General features: G+C 41.3%; 1 protein-coding gene across 2 annotated transcripts in view; it reads left to right on the top strand.

The window, feature by feature from the left end:
• The window catches only part of TRIM2 (tripartite motif containing 2), a 189,787-nt gene that overhangs the window by 123,949 nt on the left and 38,687 nt on the right, over positions 1 to 27,151 (top strand). For both annotated transcript variants that reach the window (XM_006884464.1, XM_006884463.1), the window contains exons 4-6: positions 12,175 to 12,326; positions 13,541 to 13,721; positions 14,758 to 15,481. In XM_006884464.1, coding sequence (XP_006884526.1) covers positions 12,175 to 12,326; positions 13,541 to 13,721; positions 14,758 to 15,481 — 1,057 coding nt within the window. The remainder of the gene's footprint in view (positions 1 to 12,174; positions 12,327 to 13,540; positions 13,722 to 14,757; positions 15,482 to 27,151) is intronic.

Genomic DNA, 27,151 nt, shown 5'->3' with positions numbered 1-27,151 from the left:
GTATAAAGGTTAGGAACCACAAGATGTAGAAGTTCAACTATGTCATTTATTGTTCTTAAGTCTTGGAGCAAATTATCTACCACTGGGTTGTTTTACAACTCAGAAGTCCGCATGCAAGGCAGAGGTGAAGTAAGGAACTGCTTATGAGGTTTTCCGTCAATTCCAACAACTAAGAAATAGTGAGAAGAGCTGGGACCTCAGAAGGCTTTTAGAACCAAATAGTAGGCTGCCAAGACCTCTTTTAAGTGCTAAAAAGCATGGCTATCACTTTATATTTTTGTTTGTTTGCTTTATTTTTTACAACTTTATTGAGACATATTTTATATCATATTTTAAATGAAATGTATCTATATCAAGTATATAGTTGAATGATTTTTAGTAATTTTATTGAGTGGTGTAATTATCACCATAAGTTAGTTTTTTGGTGGGTTTTAAAAAAGTTTTTATTGGTTTGCTTACAAAGTTCATATACATTGTGTTTCAGACTATTCATTCACATTTTGCTTCATACAGTCATTCCTATTTATTATGTTTTATAAAATTAATCATCATTGGACTATGTCCCACCATGAGCCTGTCTTTCCAGATCCCCACCATATCTTTCCCATTTCCTTTACCCACCCCTCCTTTGACCCACCAAATATGCAGCTCTATGATGTTCTCCCTGCCCATCCTCACCCTTGTGCTCTCACCCTCCCTTGGATCCTTATATACTTTTACTAGTTGTCTTTCTATAATTATGGTTTTATGCAGTATTTGTCCTTATGAGACTGAGTTAGTTTGCTCAGCATAATGCTCTCCAGTCCCTCCTAATTTATGCAGTAATTTTTTAAATTGTCGCTCCTGAGTATTCCATCATGTGAATGTATCACAGTTTCTCAATTTTTTAATTGTTGTTGGACTTTTGGGCTGTTTCCATGTTCTTGCCATGGTGAATATTGCTGCTCTAAACATTGGTATATGAATCTCTGTGTCTCAGTTCTAATTTTCTGAGGATATATTCCAAGCAGTGGAATAGCTGGGTCATATGGAATTTCTATGTTCAGCTTTTTGAGGAAACACCAAACTGCCTTCTAGAGTTATACCATTTTACAATCTTACCAACAGTGTATGTGACTTCCTATCTCTCTACATCCTTTCCAGCATTTATTACTTGCTGTCCTGTTGAACTTTGCCACTGCTACTGGGGTGAAATGGTATCTCATTGTGGTTTTCATTTGCATCTTTCTTATTGCCAATTATTTGAGCATTTCTTCATGTGTCTGTTGGCCAGCCATACATCTTCCTCTGTGAAAAGTCTTTCCATGTCTTCTGCCCATTTTGTAATTGGGTTTTAAGCCTTTTTCTTGTGGAGGCCTAGAGGATTCCATACTCTTGTTATGAACCCCATATCTGAGATGGTCTTGCCAAGTGTTTTTTCCTAGTCATTAGGTTTTCTTTTCACCTTGTTAGAAAAAGATTTAATCTTTAGATGGTTCCAATTATAACTGTCTCCTGATTGTGCATTTCTGGCCGTATTGAAAGCCTCTTTATAAGGCAAGGCCTTCTGAGCTTGGTCCAGCTTTGTGTCTTATGATTTTTATGATTTGGGACTTTACGCCTAGATCTCTGATTCATCTTGAGTTGATTTTTGTGGATGGTGAGAGATGTGGATCCTGTTTCATCTTTCTGCAAGGAGTAGTCCAGTTTTGCCAGTATCGTTTGTTAAAGAGGCAATTGTTTTCCCATTTGATAGATTTTGTTTCCTTGTCACACATCAGTTTGACCATAGATAGAAGGGTTAATTTCTGGGCTTTCGATTCTGTTCCACTGGTCTATGTGCCATGACAGTCTCTTTAGATACTATAGTTAGATTAATGTCCACGATATGTCTCCTTTTGTTTTTAAAACATGTCTCCTGTATCAAATCAGATATCCAGAGAGCTACATGCTGAGCTATGTTTTAAAAAGAACTGATATAAATGTAGACACCCAGTCCGTTAAGTATTAGGATAATAATCCAAAGGTTGGTAGTTCAAATCCACCAGCTGCTCTGTAGGATATAGAAGAGATAGCACCCATAAAGGGGTCAGAAACCCTATCGGTGGTTCTACTTAGTATTATAGGATTTCTGTAAATTGGAATCAGCTTTCCAGCAGTGATATTGGAGTGTGGGGTTTAAAAAAAAATGGAAATGCCTTTCCAAGAATAGTGTTTAGAATATGAGCACCAGGAGGAAACAGCTGCTGCTTCCATCAAAAATCAGTGGAAGAAATGGTGTGAAGTTGATTTTGAAAGCTGAGAATTTAAAGTACCTTCTACAAAGAGGAGGACTTGAAACACTTTCTACAGAAAGTCAAGGACTTCAGTCTTCCACATGGATTGCATCTCAACATCAAGAAAACAAAGATTCTCATCACTGGGCCAACAGGTAGCATCATGATAGATTGAGAAAAGATCGAGGTTGTTAGCAATTTCAGCTTGCTCAGATCCACAATCAACACTTTTGGCACCAGCAGTGAGGAAATAAAAAAGCGAGTTGTGTTAGAAAAGTTTGCTCTCAGGGACCTCTCTAGAGTGCTGAAGTGCAACAGTGTCAGTCTAGAGACTAAGATTCTGATCTTAGGCTGTAGTTTTTCCAATTGCTTGCCATGTGTCTGAGAGCTGGACAATGACTAAGGATGACAGATGAATTGTGGTGCCAGAGAAGAGTACTGAGCATTCCATGGATGACCAAGAGAATAAACGTGTTTGACCTGGAGAAGGTGAAACCAGGTTGCTCCTTGAAGGCAAAGATTTTGAAGCTCCGTCTCACGTATTTTGGGCATGTCACCAGCAGAATGGTCCCAAGGACTGGTGTCCTTGGAGAAAGACATCATGCTTGGAAAATTGGAGGGGCAATGCAGGAGAGGAAGATCCTAGATTAGATGGACTGACACAGTGGCATGGGGTCAGGTGTGTCAGAGATGGTGCATTTGGCTCAGGATAGGGCAAGGTTTGGAGCTGTTGTTCATGGAGTTACTTTGGTCTTTTCAGTCAGATGCTATGCATGATGCTACCTATTGGCCCAGTATGAGAGTCTTTGTGTTCTTGATGTTGAGATGCAATCCATATGAAAGACTGAAGTCCTTGACTTTCTGCAGAAAGAGTTTCAAATCTTCCTCTTTGTAGAAGGAACTTTAAATTCTCAGCTTTCAAAATAAACTTTAGCATTTACCTTCAGACCATCTCTTCCACTGATTTTTGATGGATGCAGCAGTTGTTTTCTCCTGGAGTCAGACGCTATGCATCTGAGAGCTGGACAATGAATAAGGATAACAGAAGAAGAATCGATGCCTTTGGGCTGTGGTTTTGAAAAAGAGTACTGAATATCCCGTGGACTGCCAAACAGGCAAATATATCTTGAAGAAAGTGAGGCCAGAGTGTTCCTTAGAGGCAAGGATAGCAAAAGTTCATCTCACATACTTCGGGCATGTTGTTATGAGGGGATATTCTTTGAAAAGGGATATCATGCTGAAAAGGTGGACGGTCAGTGATGAGGATGGAGATACAGTTGGGCAGGAAAATAGAGGAAATAAGCCTGGAAAGATAGATGAGGAGAGAGTGGAATGAATATTATTAAAATATTGACTGAAATTCCACAACCTGCTGTTGGGTGTTGTAGAATTGATTCCAACTTATAGTGACCCTATGTGAACAAAGTCACTCACTGCAGTTGAATTGGAACTGACCTTCCTTTGGGTTTCCAAGGCTGTAAATTACATGGGAGGAGTTTGCTCATCTTTCTCCCCTGGAATTTCTGGTGGATTCAGACTGTCACGGAGGCTCAGCCTTTACATTAGCAATGTCCATCCCTATGGACTACAACACCCAAGCTCCTTTTAGACAAAACTGAATCACTCTATAGGTTTTTGCTATAATCTTTATTGGAAGCAAGTCAATAGGGGTTTTTTTTGCTATAATTGTTACTGTAAGCAGGTGAACAGGTTTTTCTCCCAGGAGCTGCTGGATGAGATCCAACTGCCAGACGTTAGACTACCAGCCAAACCATTAACTCTTGCACCACCAGGCTCTTTCTTCATACTATGCGAATACATTAAAACCTTTCAACAGGAAACAAATATTTTAATGACAAGGTGGTGCAAATGTTGAAGTGCTAAATTACTCACCAAGAGGTTAGCAATTCAAATCCACCACATGTGCCTCACAAGGAAGGTCTGGGAATTTACTTCTGAAAGAGCAAACACATTGAAAACCCCACGGAGCACAGTTTCGCCTGGGTGAACACGGGGTTACCATGAGCCAAGTTAGACTAACCATCAGCTTGTTTTTTTTCTGGTGGTGGTGGCATTTGGATTTTTATTTTGGTTTGTGAAGAAATCGAATAGCAGAAAGTGGAGTCAGAGACACCAATTCTGAGCTTATTGACTTGTCTAAATGATATATGTTAAGAGATGCTAAGGTAGCATTAGTTGGTCCGGAGAAAATTACTTTAGAACACTTTCATTTGGGATTCTGACTCTTACAAATAAAAAAAACACCAACAGGCACTAAAACCTGTTAAAGGAGCTCTGGTGGCACAGTGTGTAACGTATTAGGCGACTAAGGAATGGCTGACGGTTAGGCTCTCCTCAGGAGAGGGATTTGGAGTCTCCTGTAGAGCTACAGGCTCAGAGACCGAATGGAGAGCCGCCATGATGGGACGCAACTCAGTAGCAGCAGATAAAATCTGCTAAACTGATTAAAATTGTGATCATTTGAACAACTGAAAATTGATTATATAGTAGATAACAAAGAAAACGCTACTATGTTTTCCATTTGTAGGCCAAGTTGTCATACAATTATTCCATAGTCATATTAATAACATGCATATAGAAGAAATGAAAATTTTTTTAACAATGTCATTAGATGGTGTAACCAGAATCTAAAACAAGGCTGTTTTACAGAATTAATGCTCTCCATAGCTGCATAAAATGCTGAGGAGTCACTGAATCATATCACATGCATGGCCCCTGTTGTTGTTATGTGCGATTGTGTCACCTGCAATTCATAGCGACCTGGTGCACAGTAGCTCTGAACCCTGCCCTTCCCTGAGCCAGTCTCATAACTGTTGCTTTATTCCCTTTGGCTTATCACTCACTCAATGAATTATGGCTTAACATGTTGTCCCTATGAAAAGAAAAATAAATCAATAAAAAGCAAAATAATTATTTAATTAAAGAAAGCCATAGCGTAATTAGATTACTTACAATATATTGAATGTGGAAACCTTATCTATTAAATGTGTTGTTGTACATCGTCAAATCAGCATCACCTTCTTGCTCATCCTCCAGCAGGTTTTCAGAAGCTGTAAATTGTATATGAGAAGAGATTGTACATCTTTTATCCAAGTAGCTGTTTGTGGATTTGAACTGACAGAGCTGCCCCCTTTGGGTTAGCAGCACAACTCCCTATGGCTTACCCATATAGAACTCCCTATATAACTCCCTATATAACTATAGAACTCCCTAACCCCAGACGAGATGGATTGATACAGTGACTGGGGCAATGGGGGCTGGTGGTCAGAAGTAGTGAGACTGGCTCAGGACAGGGCAGGACAGAATAAGTCAGACTTCAAAGCTTCTGTACACAGAGGTGTTATGGGTCTCAGGCGACTCAACAGCACATAATAACAACAAGCTTCACTAGTACTCAATTTTCACATTGCCTACACTTTCTTTAAAAGATAATTAACAGTACTTATGAGGATGTAGTGAGCTCTGGTGGCCTATGGGGTAAGGAATTGTGCTACCAACTCAAAAGCACACAGTTCTAATCCACTAGCTGCTTCCTGGGAGAAGGATGGGCAGCCTCCTTCTGTGTGATTTATAGCCTCTAAAAACCCACTGGAAGGTCAGCTATGAGTCAGTTCTGACTCAACAGCATATAACAACACAGCAATGGGGATATAGGGAGCTTTGGTGGCAGGTATAATGTGAGAGAAATACCAGCATTCTCCTCTAGTGCAATTTACAGCCTCTGAAAACCTGCTGCTTGTCTGTGAGTCTATTCCGATGGCATACCACAACAGTGGCATAGGCTTGGGAGTTGCGTTGATAGACCCAAAATGCTGCACCTCTCTGGCGGTTTGAATCTTCCAGCTCAGGAGAATGAAGGTCAGTCTCTTCCTCTGTGATTTGTTGTCGTTATTGTTGTTGTTGTTAGGTGCCGTCAATTTATAGCCTCTGAAAACCTGCTGGAGGTCGGTACTAACTCCACAGCATTGAGCTGAGTTGTGAATAAGGATATGCTACTAACTGGAGGGCACATTCCTCTTCAGAAAGTTTATATTGATTTAGTAAAATGTGATGAGACCTTTATGGTAAACTCTTATTCTTTAATCCAGTAATTCCACTAATAGGAATCTATGTGGAAAATAACTAGAGCCCACTGCTGCTGTCAAAGTGTCAGTCCATCTCATTGAGGGTCTTCCTACCTTTAACTGACCCTCCACCTTTCCAAACATGATGTCTTTTTTCCCTCAAGACAAGAATATTAGTTATAATAACAAATGGGCCCTCATGGCACAGTGGATTAATTATTGAACTGCTGTTTGTAAGGCCAGTGGTTTAAACCCATGAGAGAAGGTTGAGGCAGTCTGTTCTCCTGAAGATTTCCAGCCTTTGGAAAACCCTGTGGTGCAGTTCTGCTCTGGCCTGCGAGGTCAGAAGCAACTCAACAGTAAAGATGTCATTGTAACAAAATATTAGAAATAATCTAAATGTGCAATATTAGGGAAATTGTTAAATTATTATAAAGCCCCAAAATTGATTGTTGGGTGGCATTAAAAAATTATGTTCTTAAAAACAAATAACATTTATGCAAACACATGTGGATGTGTTTGAATAGGGCTTTGTTTCTTTGTGTGTGAGATCAATGTGTTATTTATAGGAGAAAAGAAATGAGTATTTAGGGCACAAGGGGGCTAAGTGAACCGAGAGAAAAAGCAAAGAGGCTGTTATTCTCTACTTCAGTTTACTGTTACCAGAAGCAGCAGTGAGTGATGGGCTAGAGAGGAGACAGGTCAAATCCCAAAGGGCACTCGATGACATTTTAAAGAACCTGAGTCTACTGTAAATGATAGGGAGATAGTAAAGAATGTTAAGCACTGCAATGCCCCGATGAGATTTTTCTTGTGTTTATAAAGCAGCTAGATCCAATGTGTTCCAGAATAAAACTGCTCTCCATTGGCTTTTCAGTGGTGGATTTTCAGAGGTCTATCTCTAAGCCTTTCTTCTGAGAGGAAGTTCTCATGGTCTAGTCTGCAGGAAGTTGTCTGGCTAACCCAAAGGCCAAACCTCTTTAGCCATTAGTGGGACAGAACCACCAGCAGCTCCTTGAGAGAAAAATTAAGTCTCCTCCCCTGCAATTTATAGCCTCAGAAATCCAGTGGAGGAGGGCCAATTGTGAGTCGATTCTAGCTTGACAGTAATGAGTTTTTTCTTCTACAGTGTCGCTTGAATTAGAATCTAACAGTTGAACACCAGTAGTGGCCTAGTGATAAGAAGGTGCACTGCAATCCCGAAGGCTCACAGTTTGAATCTACCAGCTGCTCCATGGGAGAAAGATGGGCATTCTCCTTCCATGCAATTTACTACCTCTGGTCGGTCTGACTCAATGACAAACAACAACCATTTGTAATGTCCAGAGAGTCCTAATTTATGTGCATGCGGACAGTTAGATTAAATGAGGATGCTGAGCCTTAAGTAGGAAAACCAGCGAGGAGCCTGATTGAGAGGAGCTGATGTAGCCAGAGACCAGGCAGGCTGTCGGTGCTATTGATAAGTTGATTATGGAGCTCTGGAGGTATAGTGCAAAGCATGTTGAAATGCTCACCAAAAAGATCAGCTATTTGAATCCACCATCTACTCCATAAAAGAAACATGGGCAGTCTTCGCCCATAAAGATTTAAAGCCTTTGAAATTGGAATCAACTCAGTGACTCTGGGTTTGTTTGGCTTTTTATGGGTTTGGGGGTTTTTTAATGTGTTGACTGGGTAGATTGGCTGAAGAGGGGCGTGTAGGATGACTCCCAGGTGTCTAGTGATAGAGAGGCTTGTTCTTAATACTATCAATCTTAGACACACTTCAGAAAGAGAAATTTGTTGTCACTGCTTGAAGGGAAAATAGAAAGTGCAAAAGATCTCTTTCTTGAGCTCCAATCAGCAATCCTAATTCTAATAAAAAACAAGGAATCCTTTAGTTATAAACATTCTCATTCTTATACTAAATAAATTTTTTCAAATAATATTAAAATTAAAATCTAGCTAAAGACACTCTCAGGCTATTATTATCCAGGGACAGTGACCCAGATTTGTTATCTCTTCAAAGCTGCATCTGTTTTGGTTTTGGGGTGTTTTTTTTTAATTGGGGTAGAATTTACCATTTAAATAACTTTTTTTTTTCCAGGGAAATGGAGCTATTAATCAGAGTATGCTTTGAACACTTTCTCTATGTTGGGTCATTAGAATTCTTTGGAATCGTAAAATCCGTAAACCAGCAAGAGGCTTTGGAAAATTAGCAATGTGTGGCTTGAATCACTCTGTCATTTCATCACAGACCAAGTAGTTAGTGAACTGCTGCTTTGAAATGGGATTTCTCATTGCATATTCAGGCCAAATGCATGCAATATTAGAGATAAATTGCTGTGGTTAATTGCCATGGGTAAATCTTTAAAAACAATTCAAGCATCTGAAGGTTAATAAAATCGGGTCATTAACAATAAAGCAGGATGCTGCCATTATAACTGCCTGGTGCTGATTAGCACATGTGGATGAAACCCTGTCATCTACTCTAAGTGCCGTAGCACCATCTGACTTCTAATTAAACTGCTGCATTGTCCCAACACAAAAGAAAGATAAAGATAATAGTCAGTGATCTAAGGGGTGCTTTGCACATAAAGCAGGCATTTGTGCTTGCTCCATGGTCCCAGGAACACAAAAGAGGGCACCTGCCGGAATAGGATGTTCACAGGTGCAAAACAATTCCCATTAAGCATGCTGCCCCTCAGAAGGCCCCACTTCCTGGGCCATGATCACTGTCAGTGCCTTTGCAAAAGCCACAGTGTTGGCTGCAAGGGCCCAGCCCTCCTTTTCAACACCTCAGTAATGCATATGGTCCTGCCTTCTGCTCCATGATGAGCACAAGTGATGACTACCCATCAACAACATAAGCACTTGCTGGCCCACCCTCCAGCTGGGAGCACCGGCATCATTTCATGCAAGATGGACGAGCTCAGCTGAGCCATATATCTTTCACAATTAGCCTTCGGCTGAAGCCAAAGCTGTCAGCATCCATGCTCATGCATCTGAAAATGGCCAGTTTTTGACACGTCAAGATGATTTCAAGACCTTCGCTTCCCAAGACACACTTGAGGACACTGGCCCAGGGACAGTGACCCAGATCTGCTGCTCTCTCTTCAAGGCTGCATCCGGTTTTCTTAATTGAGGTAGAATTCCCCATTTTAATAATTCAAAAATGTACTGTTTAGTGGCTTTTAGTACTTTCCTAATGCTGTGTGATCCTCTCTGTGACCTAATTCTAGAACATTGTCATCACATCAACGAGAAATCGCGTGTTCATTCCCTCAACTGCTCAGCCCCAGCAACAACGAATCTGCTTATTGTCTCTGCAGATTTACCTATTTGGCACATTTCTGATAAACAGAATCATTCAATATGGGCCTTTTGCGTCAGGCATCTTTCACTCAGCATACTGTTTTCCAGGTTCATCCATATATATCAGTACTTTATTCCTTTTTATTATTAAATCATCATTGTATGAATAGACCACATTTCATTTATTAGTTCATCTAGTAATAGACACTTGGGTTTCCACTTTTCAGCTAAAATAAATACTGTCATTTACAAGGTTTTATGTGGGCATGTATTTTCTATTTCCTGGGTCTATTCCTAGGATTAAAATTTCTGCATCATATATGATCTATGTTTGACTTTTTGAAGAATCCATAAACAAATTTCCATATAGACTAAAACAATTTTGCATTCTCACCAGCAATGGATAAGGGTTCCAATTTTTCTACATCCTTACCTACCCATGTTATTTTCCACTTTATTTTTAAATTACAGCAATGCTAGTGTGTGTAAAATAGTATCTCGTGTGGTTTTGACTTGCATTTCCCTAAGAATTGATGAATGGCTCTGACTTCTTTTCATACATGTAATTTGTATATCTTCTTTGGAAAATTGCTTCTTCAAATCTTCTACCCATTTTAAAATTTTTTTAATATTACTCTGATTTATTTACAAAGTTTGAATACATTGTTTTTACAAAAGATCCTTCCCATTTCCTTCACCCTACTCATTCATCAGATTGTGCAACCCTATAATCTTCTACCCATTTTTAAACTGAGTTGTCATATTTATTGTTGTATTATAGGATTCAGAATCCTAATATCTTATAAGATAAAAGATTAGCAAATATTTTCTCCTCAGTTTCCTTTCCACTTTTTTGAAAATGGCCTTTGAGGCACAGAAGTTTGTTGTTGTTTTTGTTTGTTTGTTTTTTAAATTTAGTATGAAGTCTTATTTATTTTTAAAGTGTAGTTTGCGCTTTTGGTATCATATCAGAATCTACAATGCCAGGTGATGAATATTTCCCTTGTGTTTACTATTAAGAGTTCTTATATTTAGATCCTTGTACCTTCAATTTCAAAACTCACTACAAAGCTACAGTAATTGCAACACGAAGGTACTGAGTAAAAAGAGACACACAAAGACATAGAGTGCAGAAATATATATGTGCACCTATGTTTAATTGATATTTGACAAAGGGGATCAAGTCTATTCAATGGGAAGGAAATAGTGTCTTCAACAAATGGTAGTTTGGCTATATAGTTAAGGAGAGAGAACAAGAGGAAATACCTAACTGAAAAGCAGAACCACTAAAAAGTTACTTCCAGAGAGTAAAGGATTGCTCTGGAGGGAAAGGAACTTTGTGGTTTTCTGTCTTATTATTACTCAGAGTTCAGCATAATCAGCATATATGGAGGGGTTTTTTTTACAGCTTTTAGTTATCATAGCAGCTACTACTTGTATTTTACTATGTGCTATCTAAATTCTTCGTGTATAATAATAACCTATTTAATCCTGAAGATAGCTATATAAAGTGGATTACTATTGTCATCTCCATTTTTTGAGATGCAAAAAAGCAAAGGAATTTGCCTAAGAAGTCAGTGAAATAGGAGAGCTAGGATGCATACAGCTGCTATCTGCTCCTTTCTTCTGTATACATCCACAGTTCTCCAAATGTGGAACTGCTGTGCGTCCCCAAAAGATTTACATGGGTCCCAGGAGGTCTGAACTATTTTCATAATAGTATTATGATATTATTTTGCATTCTTACTCATTCTCTTTTGGAGTGTACACTGGGATTTTCCAGAGACAACATATAGAGACAGTTACTGCAGAAGCAGCTATGAGGGTCCAGCTGTTTTCTACTAAATAAGATCCTAAAGAAGTTGGGTTTTTTTTAAAAAAAAGAAAGAAATTAGGCCATTCTTTTTGGGTTGTGTTTTACTTTTTAAAATATATTTTTCCTAAAAATATTACTTATGTTAACATGTAATAGATTTGTTATTTTAAATATGTAACTACAGAAATTTTCCCCTCAGATTCAACAAATATAACTCACATAGGGAGCTATAGTGGCCTACTGGATACAGAGTTGCTCTGCCAACTTTAAGGCAGGCAGTTCAAATCCACTAGCTCTCTGAGGGAAAAAGTTGGCCAGCTCCTCCCGTGCTATTCTCAGCCTCTGAAAACCCACTGGACAGTCAGGTGTGGGTTAGTTCTGACTCAACAGCAAAGAGTAAAGGCGTAACCCACACAAACGAAAGCTCCAAAGCTCTCTGGGATTCTGAAAGCATAAATGTGGAGAACTACAATCTGGTTAACCGAAGAGCTAGCAGTGATGGCAGCTTTGTTTTCAGACACCTCTGTTTGAGACCTGTCACACAACATCATATGTTCTTCACAATTTATCCTTCACTGACTCTTGTGAAAGCGCGTCAGACATGATGCCAGCATCCCGGGATGAAGGCTGAGAATCGAATGAGATGATTCAGTGAAAGCACCTGTGCATAATAAGCACCCAATCAGTGGCACCAAATGTGGCTTTCTCTTCTTGTTACCCACAGGTGATGGAATTTTACTGCCAGTCTTGCGAGACCGCCATGTGTCGTGAGTGCACTGAGGGGGAGCACGCAGAACACCCTACAGTTCCACTCAAGGATGTGGTGGAGCAGCACAAGGCCTCACTCCAGGTCCAGCTGGATGCTGTCAACAAAAGGTGCAGTACGCCTTATAGCTCGGCTCACATCCACCAGGTTCCTAGTTGCCCCCTTATGTGTAAAGCATGGCCTTATAATCTCTTCTCTAGTGGGCTGGCAGGTTCATGTTCCCTCTCAAGGGATCAGTCAGTCTGTCATAAATAGTTTCTGCTTTGTTCATGGGTCTGTAATCATAAGCTGGAAAATGATGAAGCTTGTCTACTACCCCTTGATTCCTAGCCTCCTTGAGTTATGGGTGGTGGATTTTTTATTTTAGTGCCTTACTTAGATTAAAAGAGTAAAGTACATATGAGGAAAATGTTCTCAGAAGATCTCTGAAACTCCTGCCTCAAGACAGGCTCTCTGAGGAGTCTTCCTGAGCTGCTGTTCCTGACCTACCGACAGGCACGTTACACAGGCTTCTTCCCATTGAGCCAGGAAAGGTGGAACAGAGTGGGGATTGGTCCGTTCCCCTTGTGATCTCCGGCTCCCGGGATCTCTCTGTGGCATGGAAGTGAAGAACAGTGTGGCAGTGTAGTATAGGAGAGAAAACAAAGAGGAGATACCTAACTGAAAAGCAGAACCAATAAATCTTTGTGCTGATTGTGAGAAAAGTATTGTTATTATATACTAGATAAAAGAGCTTTGAAACTTGGAAGTAGTTCCCTGGATACTCTCAATTTCCGTAAGTTTTCCATGTGATTGGGAAAATTAAGATACTGCACATTTAGAACAGCCATTTTCAGCCATGTGAGATTGTGCCCCTGAAGTGGCACTTGGCAATGTCAGGATACGTTGATTGTTATGTTTGTATGTTGGGGACAAAGAACAAGGATGGGGAAGACATGCTTCTGGCATCTAGTGTCCGTAAGAAGTCTGTTAAACATCCGGTTAAATAGTGCACAGGAACCCACCCTGCCCCTCAATTAATGGCCCAAAATATCCAAATTGCCAATTTGGATGAAATCCTGACTTTGCGTGTGAAGAAAAACCATGGCTTTTCAGAGTATCTTAAAACTTTTCACCATTAAGTATTAAAAATATCTTGGAAAAAATGTGGACTCTCAGTTCCTTTCAAAAGCAGTAAATTATGTCTTTTTCATGCTGTTCTTCTATTGCAATTTTTCAATCAATGATGAAAGACATAAAAAATGTTTTGAGACAACCATGTTTAGACAGATCATTGAATATTTCAGGGTTGGTGTTAAATGATCTTTTAACAACTATCCCCCAGGCTCCCAGAAATAGATTCAGCCCTTCAGTTCATCTCGGAAATCATTCATCAGCTAACCAACCAAAAGGCCAGCATTGTGGACGACATCCATTCCACTTTTGATGAGCTCCAGAAGACACTGAATGTGCGGAAGAGTGTGCTGCTTATGGAACTGGAAGTCAACTATGGCCTCAAACACAAAGTAAGACTCCAGTCGTTAGAGAGTTTCTGTAACAGAGTAGTGATACCAGTTACACTGCTTGGCACAAGCTTCCTGAATTCTAGGAACACCAGGAGGAACTCTGGTGGCACTGTTAAGGCAATGAGTTGCTAACCAGAAAGTTGACAGTTCAAACCCATCAAAAGGTTGATAGCTTGTTCCACAGGAATAAAATGTGGCAATGTACTTCTGTAAATATTTACAGGAATCATATGAGGGCCGTTTGAGTTTGCCTTGGAAGGTCATCATGAGTCAGAATCAGCATCGTATGATGGGTTTAATAACAGCCAAGAGGATTTAAATGAGTTCACTAGTGTCACAATTTTAAAGAAATATCTTCTATGACCTTACAACCAATTTATAATGAGTGATTGTCTAACTTGACAAAAGATGTCATTGAATACAGAGCAATGCTTTCAGGATTCAGGGTTAAACTGGATTGTTTTCCTTCCTTAATTATAATGTCTAATAATGCTTTAATTGCACCCTCACCCACACCAACCAGTTAGTCAGCTTCAGAGCGAACCCTGACTGCTGCCTTTAACTTTGCTTCTTTAATCCCCAAACCAGGGATAAAAAGGTACTGATCGTCAGGTGGGGAGAGTTGTTATTTGTGAGTTTCTGCTCCTTTAGGTGGTAAGATTTAGGGGAGGTTTGGAAATAAAGGTGCTGGATGATGAATATTTTAGATGTCAGGCATATCAGTTTCCCACGCTCTGGGTAGTGACGCGTTCTGCTTGCCCTATGAGAAACAAATGCCCCAAGAAATATGTGTGTAGGAGAGACAGGGCGTGGTGAGAAGAAAAAAAGATATTGGGAATGCCATGTAGGGTTTTGCTCTAGAACGGGGTTCACTGAGCTATTAGTAGGGTAAATACCAGAGACCTAGCACCACCCCCATGGGCAGGTCTAGAACATTCTGCTGCTCCAGTGGATAAAGGGCTCAGCTGGTGCCCAGGGGAGGGCGCGGGGCTGCCACACCCAGCGGCGCTCACCGGGCACCCGGTTTTTCCGGCAGGTCCTTCAGTCGCAGCTGGACACCCTGCTCGAGGGGCAGGAGAGCATTAAGAGCTGCAGCAACTTCACGGCGCAGGCCCTGAACCATGGCACGGAGACCGAGGTGCTGCTCGTCAAGAAGCAGATGAGCGAGAAGCTGAACGAGCTCGCCGACCAGGACTTCCCGCTGCACCCCCGGGAGAACGACCAGCTGGACTTCATCGTGGAGACTGAGGGCCTGAAGAAGTCCATCCACAACCTCGGCACCATTTTAACCACCAACGCCGTGGCCTCCGAGACGGTGGCCACGGGCGAGGGGCTGCGGCAGACCATCATCGGGCAGCCCATGTCCGTCACCATAACAACCAAGGACAAAGATGGGGAGCTGTGCAAGACCGGGAACGCCTACCTCACGGCGGAGCTGAGCACCCCCGACGGCAGCGTGGCCGACGGCGAGATCCTGGACAACAAGAACGGCACCTATGAGTTTTTGTACACAGTCCAGAAGGAAGGGGACTTCACGCTCTCGCTGAGGCTCTATGACCAGCACATCCGCGGCAGCCCCTTTAAACTGAAGGTGATCCGCTCGGCAGACGTGTCCCCCACCACCGAGGGTGTCAAGAGGCGCGTCAAGTCCCCCGGGAGCGGCCATGTGAAGCAGAAGGCTGTCAAGAGGCCTGCCAGCATGTACAGCACCGGGAAACGAAAAGAGAACCCCATCGAGGACGATCTGATCTTTCGAGTGGGTAAGGAGAAGGTGGCCCTGTGCCCGTTGCCTCATCACTGGTTTGGTAAAGGGAGGTGGGGAGGAAGGTTCGCTGGAAAACTGGTGTAGGAGCCAGGGTGGTATAGTGATGGGCTGCTCCGAGCCAGGAGGCGAACCCAGGAGGCGCTCTGCAGGACGGAGCTGTCACGGGGCGAGCCAAGTCTGTACAGAAGCACAGACAGCCTAGGCAACAGGGAGATAGTTCTGCTCTGCCCTCTATAGCTCGGAATCCACTGGAAGACAGTGGCTTTGATAGGGGAAAGTGTTCATTCGTGCAGGTAATAATAGCACTGTCAGTCACAGCTTCTACCTGAACGTGTTGGCGGCTCTGTTTAGTGGGTAAGCTAATGCAGTCGCCACTGAAGACTTTCATCTGTTTTATAAAACACATGTACAGCATGTATGTCGAAAAAGAAAATGGAAAACACAGAAAAATCACAGCACCCATAAGCTGGAGATTTGAAGGGATATGTTGGCAGTCTTCTCCTTCTTCCCCTTGAGGATGTGTTTAGAATACTCCTGTCTGAGGCAAAAGCAGAGAAACTGTTAGTATCAAATGACTTACCGTGTTTCTCAGAAATCCCTCGTATCTTTACTGTGGGCCCTGTGTCTGATGTCAACCAATCACTGCTTTAGCAATGTGAAGGGTGTGCTGTGCACCCAAGGGAAACTGCACATTATGATCATCCTCAGCCCTCCAACTGTATGTGCACGACCCAACTGGGGAGCAGTTCCTAACTTGGGGGCTTAGAGGCAAGTGGTAACTTGGGAGAAGGGAATGGAGTTGAGACAGAAGCAAAAAGATACAGACAGGATGAGCCAAAAGAATTTGACAATTTGCTCATGCATTGTCTTTGGTTTTAAAAAACTTTATTTTCTTAAAATAAAAAAGATAAACTAAATGTAAGCACCAAAGGACAATTGGAAACAAGTATAAGTCTGAATCTGTGCTTGGTTACTTTTTCCTGCCTACTTTTTTTTCTTTATTAAGCCCTCTACTGCAGTATCTTCTAAAGTTTGCCTCAGCTGACACGAATAGAAAAACAGTTCTGTGATTCAGATAGATCAGGTTGAGTTAGAGTAAATTATAGAAATTGGCTTCTTTTACTGCACACTTTTCCAGAACTCTGAATCTACTGCTGTGCTTTGTAAATCTGCAAGCCAGTGGGAGAAAGAGTAGAACTTCTTTTTTTTTTTTTTTAATTTAGGTTGTTTATTTTTCATTTCAATGAACATCTACAGAGATTTTGGGATTCCGTTCATTCATTGTTGCACCCTTCTCCCCACACAAATCCCTCCCCCCCCCCTTTGCTCCTCTCCTTGAAAAGCACTTCTAAACATTTCTGCATATATTTTTTGTCCACAGAAGATCTTGGGAAAGTTAAGACCTTTGGAACATACTAGGGCAAAACAGCTTTAATATTTTAGTCTGAATCTTGGTAAACACAGTGGTATGATACGTAATGTAGCCTCAGAGCACGGAGGTCAATAGATAACACTAGACATATGCACCTGTATGTGCAGAAGCTGATGCACGTTCCACGACTTTCTGAATAAAATGGAATTGGTTCAGTGGCAGTGACTCCCATGAGAGGAAGCATTAGATAGAGATTACAGATACAGCCTTTTTTTTTTTCTTTTTTAGGTGTAGCACAGAACTGAGAGCCTCCCAGGTTAGCCACTCTGGTTCTGCCACCTGAGCCTTGGGCAGGTCTCTCAGCTTGAGTTTCAGTTTCAGTGCCCATAAAAGAAACTATAAAGGTAACTTCACAGAATTCTTCTAAGTGCCAAGCTTAATGCCTGCCATGTAGGTGAAGCTCAATAAATGAGAACAATTGTTATCGTAGGGAGCTCTAGTGGTAAGGATTTGCACTGCCAGCCTGAAGACATATAGTTCGAATCCATCAGGGGCTCTTCAGGCAAAAAATAAGCATTTTTCTTCTGTGAGGTTTGTTGTTGTTGTTGTTATGCGCCGTCGAGTCGCCTGCAACTCATAGCAACCCTATGTACAACAGCCCTAAACTTTACTGCCTATGAAAACCTAATACAGCATCTGCTATGAACTGGTTCCAACTGGACAGTAAAATTTTAATAGCAACATTGTTATTATAGGGTACATTGGTGGCCTAGTGGTTAAGGTGTTGGATTGACAACTCAAAGACACACAGTTCAAATGTACCAACTGCTCTGAGAGGAGTAGAATGGGCAGGCTCCTCCTGTGCAATTCACAGCCTCTTATAAACCTTCTTGGAGGATAAGCTGTAAGTCAGTTCTGACACTCATTGTGAGGCACTCAATAGCAGAGAGTGTAATATATTGGGGCAGCTAACCACAAAATCTGCAGTTGGACTCCACCAGTCACTCCGTGGGAGAAAGATGAGGCAGTCTTCCTAATGGAGGGTCTCTGATCACAACCAACTCAGATTTCTCTGTTGGGATTGGTAATGTAGCAGTCAAATTACATTCCATTTGGCAAATCTTCTACAAAAGGCCGCTATTAAGGTATTAAAAAACAAAAATGTCACTTTGGGGCCCAAGGAATGTCTGACCCAAGCCAAGATATTTTCAGTCACCTCTATGGATGCAGAAACTAGACAGTGAATAAAGAAGATGGAACAACTGATGCATTTGAATTATAGTATTGATGAAACATATTAAATATATTATGGACTCCCGGAAGAATAAGCAAACTTATCATGGGGAAGTATAACCCAAAATGCTCCTTAGAGCTGAAGGTAGTGAGACGTCAACTCATACTTTAGGATGTTCTCGGGAAAGAAAGCAACCATAAGAAAGAAGATATAATGCTTGATAAGATACAATGCTTGAAAGTAGAAGGCGGGTCACTGAAAAGGGGGCATACCTTCGATGGGATAGACTGACTCCGTGGCTGTAGCAGTTAGATCAAACATAGCAATAGTTGTGAGGCTGGTGCAGGACAAGACAGTGATTTGTCCTGTTGTGCATAAAGCTGCTGTAAGTTACAATCAAGTGAATGTCACTTAATTATTCTTACTGCGCCTATCAGTCAAGCTGTTTGACTAACCGATCTTTTCTTTATTTTAAAAATGTTTCCCATTGGTCTGTTGCATGAAGAACCAGGTTAGTTTTGTATTGAAACCCCAGCTGAGTAACCTCAATCTACTTCTGTAGGCAGTAAACAGACTAGAAAAAAGCTGAGACTGGGAATCAAGCAAACCTCAGTCAGAATGCTGATTGCCCTTTCAGGTGGGCAAGTGCCTTCCCCTTTCTGAACCTGGTTTCCTCCTTTAAAATAAAGGGAGTAAAATACTGCCTAGTTCTTAAGGCTGCTGTGGGAATGGAGTGAAAAATACTACTTCTTTTCATTTTTTAAATTTTTATTTTATTGGGAAAAACATAATGGGGGTACAAGGAGGTGAGGGTTGGGGGCAGAAGGGTGAGGATGGGCAGGGATGCAGTTGCAGAGCTGCACCTGGTACTTGCCTATAGAGAGTAAGCACTCTATCATTGTTGTTAAGTGTCATCGAGTTGCTTCTAATCTATAGCAGCCCTGTGTAGAACAAAAAAGAACACCATTCATGTGCTAGCCTCAAAACCCATCATCATTGCAGCCACTTCTTTTTCAGAAATTTTGCTTTACCAAACATTATGTACTTCTCCAGAGACTGGTGCCTCCTGATATGTGTCCAAAGTATGGGAGACAGTCTGACTACCCTTGCTTCTAAAGAGCATTCTGGTTGTACATCTTCCAAGGCAGATCTGTTTCTTGTTCCAACAGTTCGTATTTTCAGTATTCTTTGCCAACACACTATTTTGTATCAACTCTTTTTATGCCTTCCTTATTTATTGCCCAACTTTGAAATACACACGAAGCCACTGAAATAGCATTACTTGGATTAGGTGCACCTTAGTCCTTATTTTTGTTATTAACTATCATGATCTTCACTCATAATTTGCTCCTGAGAGATGAGGTGTCATTTGGGAGTATTTTCCCCCTAATTAAATTGAGTTTTAATCCCCAACTCCTATCCCAGGTAGAAGGGGGTATACTCCTCTCCCTTCCTGGCCGTTGAGAAATGCAACCATAGTTATCCACTAAAATTGATGTGAAGATGTTTGCGTGTTTGAGTATTTGTCAAGAACTTAGAACAGTGCCTGGCATACAGCACTGCACACATGAAGTAGAGATGCTCTCCACCTCAGGTGTGTAGGGACAGAAAGAAGGCCAATCTCACTGCCCTATTCCTCTTTATGTTTTAACCTAAAATCCATCCAAAAGACACTACTCCTTGTTCAATAATTAACTCAAAAAACATTGATATAGAGCACCTAATGCCTGCCAGGCACTCTGCTAGGTAGAGAGGATAAAGATGATGAGAGAGATAAAAATCTCCTCCTTTAAAGAGCTTACAGCCATATGACCAAATAAGTATAATACCTTGGATTAGGTGATGGGAAGCTGTAGGATTGAGAAGAAATTAAAAATGGAAGCTGATTTATCCAAGTTGACAGGAGGAGACAGCAGTCCAGACCGGAGCCCCATAGGAGGAAAGGTGAAAACCATTTGGAAACAGATCCTGTGAAAAGATGCCAGGCAAGCAAAGGTTCAGGGGAGTAAAAAGCAAAGAGAACCTTGGCTGATTCACACCTGGTACCTTCGTTCATGAAGTCTCTGTCTTTAAAACCTCCTCAAAAACCACCATCTTCCTCTTTTTTCCAATTGCAAAGCATAGTAACTGTATTTACTCATTAAATACGAATTCCGTTTACCAAGATAACTTGAAAATATCCATAATGCATGTTTCATTTTAACACAGTGGATTCAAGACCGAGTAAACATGTTACTTGCATCAAGGCTGGATTACAAGTTATCGTCGTCATCATTATCTTCATCTTTTCTGCTCTGTGCATTTGGTGGTTGAACTCCCTTCCCTGTTAAATGCTTCTTCATTTGCTTTCCCAACATATAGCCTCCTCTTCCATTGATTCCCCATGGAGAACCCTCTGTGATTGCTTTCATTTGTGCCTGCGTCCTAAGGAGGGGTTTGAAGTAAACTAACCTTGTTCCTTAGTGACTGATGAAGTGGCACTGGAATAGATTCAATTTTTTAAAATGTGGGTGAACTGGATAGCTAACTGGAATGGGGGAAAGTCCAGGTTGCAACCCTGCTAGAAACTTAGAAAGCAAACCCGGTGCATGTTGCATAACAACCAAATCTCTTGACCAGCAGAATGGAAAGCAGCGGTGCCTGGCTCGAAGACGGTCACCTGCTGAGCCATTCTCAATATGTGTTTTCCATGGTTCTGGTGTGACACAGCAGACTTCTTAAATGCTTTCACTACATCTCTTCTGATTCTCTTATTTCAGGGTTTTGGCCTGTACTTTTTCCTGTTCTTGTTAGCATTCCAGATTACCTAATTTTTTCCGTAATTCACATATGTTTCTGCTGGATCTCATGGGTCATGAAGTTCAAAGCCCTGATTCTATTATTACTTCCACAAGATTATAAATGTAATGAGGTCACACAAAGTCTCCAGCAATACCCAGAGAAGTATTTTTCCTGAATATTTCTCTCACTGGACTAAACTTAAAGTGTGACCTACCAGACAACTTAATTTTCACTCTGGAACTTTGAGGCCTACAGTCAGGTCCCACCAACCAGGCAGTAGTGCATCAGGCTGCAAAGATAATTACTCATGTATTCACATGTCTGTGACTGAGCTAGGCAAGATCAGACAAAGCAGACAAGCATGTTAAGCTAAATTTGTCAGATGGAAAGAGGAAAAGGATCGTTTAGATGAAAGAAAAACAGACAGATAAAGGCATGAAGGTGGGAAACTTGGTCATTGAAGAAACTGCAAGTGATTCCAATATCCTGTGGTGTAAAATGAGATAGGATATAAGCAGAGACCAGGCTGTTTCCCCGATAAGAAGCAGAATCTTTGTACTATAAACCCTTAGTTAGCAAACTGTGCCCTATAAACCATGTGCATCAGAATTCTTTGGATGCCTAGTAGAAATCATTTCTGGATGACAAACTATGTTTTACTGAGTCAAAATGCCTAGGGAGGGGCCAGAAGCTGCATTCTACAAGTCTCCAAGATCCTTAAAAGTGCTGGCTTGCTAAGCCCTTGTCTGTAAAGATGGCTACAAATGGGTAGAGTTCATACTAGAAGAGCTTAGTGTTGTTAGTGTTTACCTTTGTTTTAGCCTTTGAAGCTTCTGTAGTGATGCAATTATGTGCGTGATAGTAGGACATCCATGATTTGAGCCTGTTAAATATGTGTCGAAGCCTGCTGCAGGAGGTGCAGAAGTCATTTGATTCATCTACACACGCGAGAGGACCACTGTGGTTCTGCTCTTCCCTCAGCTGGTCTCCCTCCGTTCCTGCAGGTCTCTCACACACTGAGCTCATGCCTCGCTGATGTTTGTACTTAAAGAGACAGCTTCCAAACACATGTATTAGTGTTTATATAGCAACACTACATGTATGTGTTAATGTTATGTAGTCATGAAATACATGTACTGCATTATCTGGTGATAAAGAAAAGATCTTAGTAGTTAAAAACAAACAAATAAACAAAAAAACCCAAAACAACTTGATTAAAGACCTTAAAAAAAATCTTAGTAGTGATTTCGACTCAGATCATTAGCTTCCTTAACAGCCAAGTCCTTAGTTAGAAGTGACTTTTTCATTGAGCAGCTAGTCAATGAGAGTAGCTAGTATGAAAGACTTTATTTGGTAACTAGTAACTTTGTTAACTAGTAACTAGTATGAGAGACTTTATTTGTTAACTGCCTTTGAGTTAGCTTTCGAGTCATGACCACTTAATGCGCAGTGGATCAGATGCTGCCCAGCCCCACACCATCCCCGTGGCCATCTGTGGATCAGCTCATTTTGACCCATGGGGTTTTCACTGACTGTTTTTCCAAAGTAGATAACCAGGCCTTTCCTCAGTCTGTCTTAGCATAGAAGCTTTGCTGAAACCGTCGTGGTTATTAGGGAGAATTGATTTTAATTCCTACTGACTTCATGTGACAGTACAGCTGCCTCATAGGGTTTTCTTGGATCTAATCTTCACAGAAGCAGCTCTCCAGGCATTTCTTCCGTGGTACCACTGGATGGGTTGATACCACCATCCACCTTTCACTGTTAAGCCAATCTCTTAACTCTTTGTGACACCAGGGCTCCTTTAATCATCACTAGGTATTAGTACTGAGAGGGATGAGATTGTGACTCTGACTTTGAAGAAATCACATTCAGAAAGAAGTAGATACATCAACAAATGTGATAGCTTTGCCATGAATCATGGCACAGAAATCGGGGTGGAAAGGAAGTCCCCAGAGGAGGTCACATCTAAGCTTAAGCTGGCTTTTAAGGATAAAAAGGTTTGTCAAATAGGAGGAAAAGAGTCTTTTAGATGAGAGGAAAACAAACAGATGAAGGTGGGAAACTTGGTAGTTCAAGGAAATACAAATGATTCAGTATCCTGTGGTGTAAAATGAAATAGGATATAAGAAGAAACCAGACTGTGTTTCCCTGATAAGAATTGCATCTTTGTCCTATAAATCCATGTTTAGCAGAGTGTGGGCTATAAACCATGTGCATCAGACTTCATTTGGATGCCTAGTAAAATAATTCCTGGGTTCCAAACTACATTTTTCTGAGTCAGAATGCCTAGGGAGGTACCAGAAGCTGTATTCTGTATATGTCCAAGATCCTCATGCAGACCAAAGTTTAAGAGCCAGAGCTTTGGGTGATGTGGGGTGGGAGTATTGAAAGGTGGTGTGATAGAGGCCAGTGACTTAGACGGTATCAGGGTGATGAAGGCATTACAGGGGTCCATTGGAAATGTCTCCTGGGAAGCAGCTTCCTATAAGGAAGCTGTTGCAGTCATCAACACAAGTTATTATAAGTGCCAAAATGACGTGAAGCCATAAAGTAGAGTTTATAAGGTAGGGGGGGTTGTTACAAGATACTTAGGAGGTGGAGGGCAAGACTTAGCAGTGACCCATTAGTACTTCCAGCTGCTTGACTTACGAGTGCTATGGGGATACGGGACAGTCATGTGTGGTTAAGGCTATGGACTCCGAAGCCCCTCATTCTTGGCAAATGGCTTCAGTGCTTCCTTTCTGAAATAAGATGAAAGAACGTCCATCATAGAGTTGGCGGAATAACATTCAGAAAAGCACTGGTGGTGTGGTGGCAAGAAGCTTGCACTGCAATCCTGAAGGCACGCAGTTTGAATCCACCAGCTATTCCACAGAAGGATGGGTAATCTCCTCCTGTGCGATTAATTAACTGCCTCTGAAAACCCACTGGAGGGTCCGCTAAGGTTTGATTCTGACTCAATGGCACATGACAACAATGTTCAGTAAATTTTAGAGAAGCAAAGTAGGTAACATATTCATAGTCACATAGCTCGCTTACTCACTGAATTGAGTCAGAAACAACTCGTACTTGACCATCTGTTGTGTTCTAAGGCTGTAAATCACATATGAGGAGTTTGCTCATCTTTCTTCCAAGAAGCTGCTGGTGGATCTGAACCAACATAGAGGCTCAGCCTTACTCAGCCTTTGGGTTAGTAGCACACAGCTCCCCACGGACCAGGCCACCCAAGCTTCCTGCAGAACAGTTAACATAATTGCAAACATAGTAGTGAAATAGCTTAAAAACCTAACTGCTTGCACTGGAACCCAAGCTTGCTTCTATTAGATGTGTCACTTTGAGAAAGTTAAATTCCTTGTTGATGTTGCCTCTGCTGTTAAACATTGTCAAGTTGAGTGTGACGCATAATGACCCTATGAACAGCTCTGGACCTTAATCCTACCCTGTGCCATCCTCATCATCTCCAGTGCACTTGAGCCCATTGCTGCAGTTACTGTGATAATCCACCTCAATGAGCTTCTTCCTCTCCTTCACCGTCCTTCCACCTTTCCAAGCATGATGTCCCACTCCAAGGAATAGCCTCTCCTAACAACATTCCCAAAGTATGTGAGACGAAGCTTTACCATCCTTCCCTCAAAATAGCACTTTGCTGCAATTTCCCAAGACATCTCTCTCTCTCTCTCTTTTGGCAGTCCATGGGATATTGAGTCTTCTACTCCAACACTACAACTCAAAGACATCAATTATTATTCTGTCATTCTTATTCACCGTCCAGCTCTCTGATGCCTACAGAGTGATTGAAAAGACCATGCTCTGAATCAGGTGCACCTTGGGCTTTAAACTGGCATCATTGTGCCTCAGTAATTTGGAGACGTCCCTGACAGCACATTTTCCTAATGAAATACATCTTTTTCTTTCTTGACTGCTGGTGCAAAGGGTTTTGATTGTGGATCCAAGTAAGATGACATCATTGACAATTTCGAGCTTTTCTCCATTTATCATGATGTTGCTTATTGGTCCAGTGGTAAAGATTTTGTTTTCTTGATGTTGAGATGTAACCCACATTGAAGGCTACAGTCTTTGATCCTCTGCAGCAAGCTTTCAAAGTCCTCCTCACTTTCAGCAAGCAAAGTTATGTCATCTATATAAAGCAGGATTTAAAATCCCTAGAAGATTTAATATTTTCTAAGCTTCTAATCAAAATAATATCATTGCTATAAGGTCAAAATTTACATGAATGTCCTGTCAGTGGGTTTTCAGAGACTCTACAGGAGAAAGTCATAGCCCTACATTATAGTGTGCTTATTATTAGGTGCCATCTAATTGGCCTCTGACTCATCACAGCCACCTCTATTACAGAATTATAAAAAAGACAAAGGCCACATGGGAAAGGTCATAAATGACCTTTACCAACTTCACAAAGGGGAACTGTCCCCACAACAGCATCAGTAACACAAACAGTAACATCCTTTGTGGATAGGCTAACTTACCCTACCCCATGCATATATTCCTGCTCAACCACATAGCATTCTCTCTCCTTGATACAATAAGTACTTCAGTGTAAAACAAACAGTTACTCTTTTGGCTAGGAAAGACAATCTTGAATGACAAAACCTTAGACACCCAGGTATAACTGCCTTAAAGGGTTTTCTTGGCTGTCCTCTTTATATAAGCAGTTAGCCAAGCCTTTCTTCTATGGAATCTCTGGATAGAGTCAAACCATTGACTTCTAAGTTAGTAGCCAATTACAAACCATGTGCACCGCCAAGGCCCTTATAATATACCTTCTGCAATCTACCATATATTGTAAGGAGCTATTATGGTACAAACTATTAAGTACTTGACTAAAGGTTGAAGCTTCAAACCTTCCCAGCAACTCCTCAGAAGAAAGGCCTGGTGATCTGCTTTCATAAAGATCAACCAAGAAGCCCCTGTGGAGCAACTTCACTCTGTAAAGTATTGCCATGAATGATGGCACCTAATAACAATAGTCACGCAGTGTGCTAAAGTTGGCTCTTACCTGGTTCACAAGAGCCCATTGAGTTATCCTTTCCCAGCTCTGTTCAGTGACATTATATTGACAGCTTAAAATTGAGCACAATGGGAACAACATCAGGGGTATTTATACTGTTTGCTTTACAGAACCCAGCAAGTGCTACAGACAATTCCTCCACCCCCTGCTCTTCAGGAGAGTTTGCATACTAGCTCAACATATGTTTGACCATTCTTATGGGCATGTTCCCAGGAGGGACCAGTCCTTGGAGAAGAACATCAAGCTACAAGAGAGGAAGACCCTGGATGAGATGGATTGACTCAGTGACTGGGGTAGTGGAGGTAGTTGTATCAGAGAAAATAAGGTTGGCTCAGGATAGAGCAAGGTTCAGAGCTGTTGTACATACGGTGACTATGAGTCAGAGTCGAATTGACTCAGTGACTCAATAGCACATAACAACAACAAGCAACATGTTTGAAGAAGAGAGCTCTGTTGGCATAGTCCACAATTGTTGTTCTGCTACCTTAAGAGCCTCAGAAAGCCAACAGAGGATTGCTATGAGTTAAAACTGATTCCATGCTTTAAAAAAAATGAGAGCTGGGTTAGAAATTCAGTGACTTGTTCATTGCACAATGACCCTTCTTCATCTAAAATGTCCTCTGACTAAAGTGGTTTCCTCAAGTTGAGATATTTCTTACTTCTCACCCCTGAAAATGTAATGTATGCCTTCTGTGAATCAGCTATTGTGCTATTTTAATACTGTATTGGAAAACCATCTGGAATGAATGTAGAGACTTATCTTAGAGTCTAGGCTGAAGATGATTCTGTGAAACACAAAGATTACTTTCCCCTGCACGCTGAGAGTTTGCTGACTAGAAGCTATGAACTGGTATTGTCAGCTCTTCAAGACAATGACAGAACAAAAAGGAAACCGGAAGGTGTGGGTGGAAGTGAAAGGCTTACCATTGACTTGTTTCAGGTATGTAATTGTACCTCACTGAGTCTGTGGAAGTGTTGAATGAAACATTCATTTGTGCTCTAGAACAGTTTGCTTTCTTGTAATAGAAGATGAATGTGTAAAATCTCAGCGTGCGTTTCAACGGCTTCATAGGAAGAAGGTGTGCTAGTACTTGAGGCCCCTTTCCCCTGCCTCGAGGGAACTGTGGTGGCAGAGTCTGTAGAAAGCTGATGTGCTGTTAGCCCAAGAGTAGCACTTGTTTGGTAGTTCCAACACCAGTGGCTCTGAGGGAGCAAGATGGGCAGTCTCCTTCCGTGTGATACAGAG

Source organism: Elephantulus edwardii, unplaced genomic scaffold (assembly GCF_000299155.1).
Source record: "Elephantulus edwardii isolate Elephantulus edwardi_28Jun2011 unplaced genomic scaffold, EleEdw1.0 scaffold00034, whole genome shotgun sequence".
NCBI lineage: Eukaryota > Metazoa > Chordata > Mammalia > Macroscelidea > Macroscelididae > Elephantulus > Elephantulus edwardii.
This window is presented reverse-complemented; position numbering and strand designations above follow the sequence as displayed.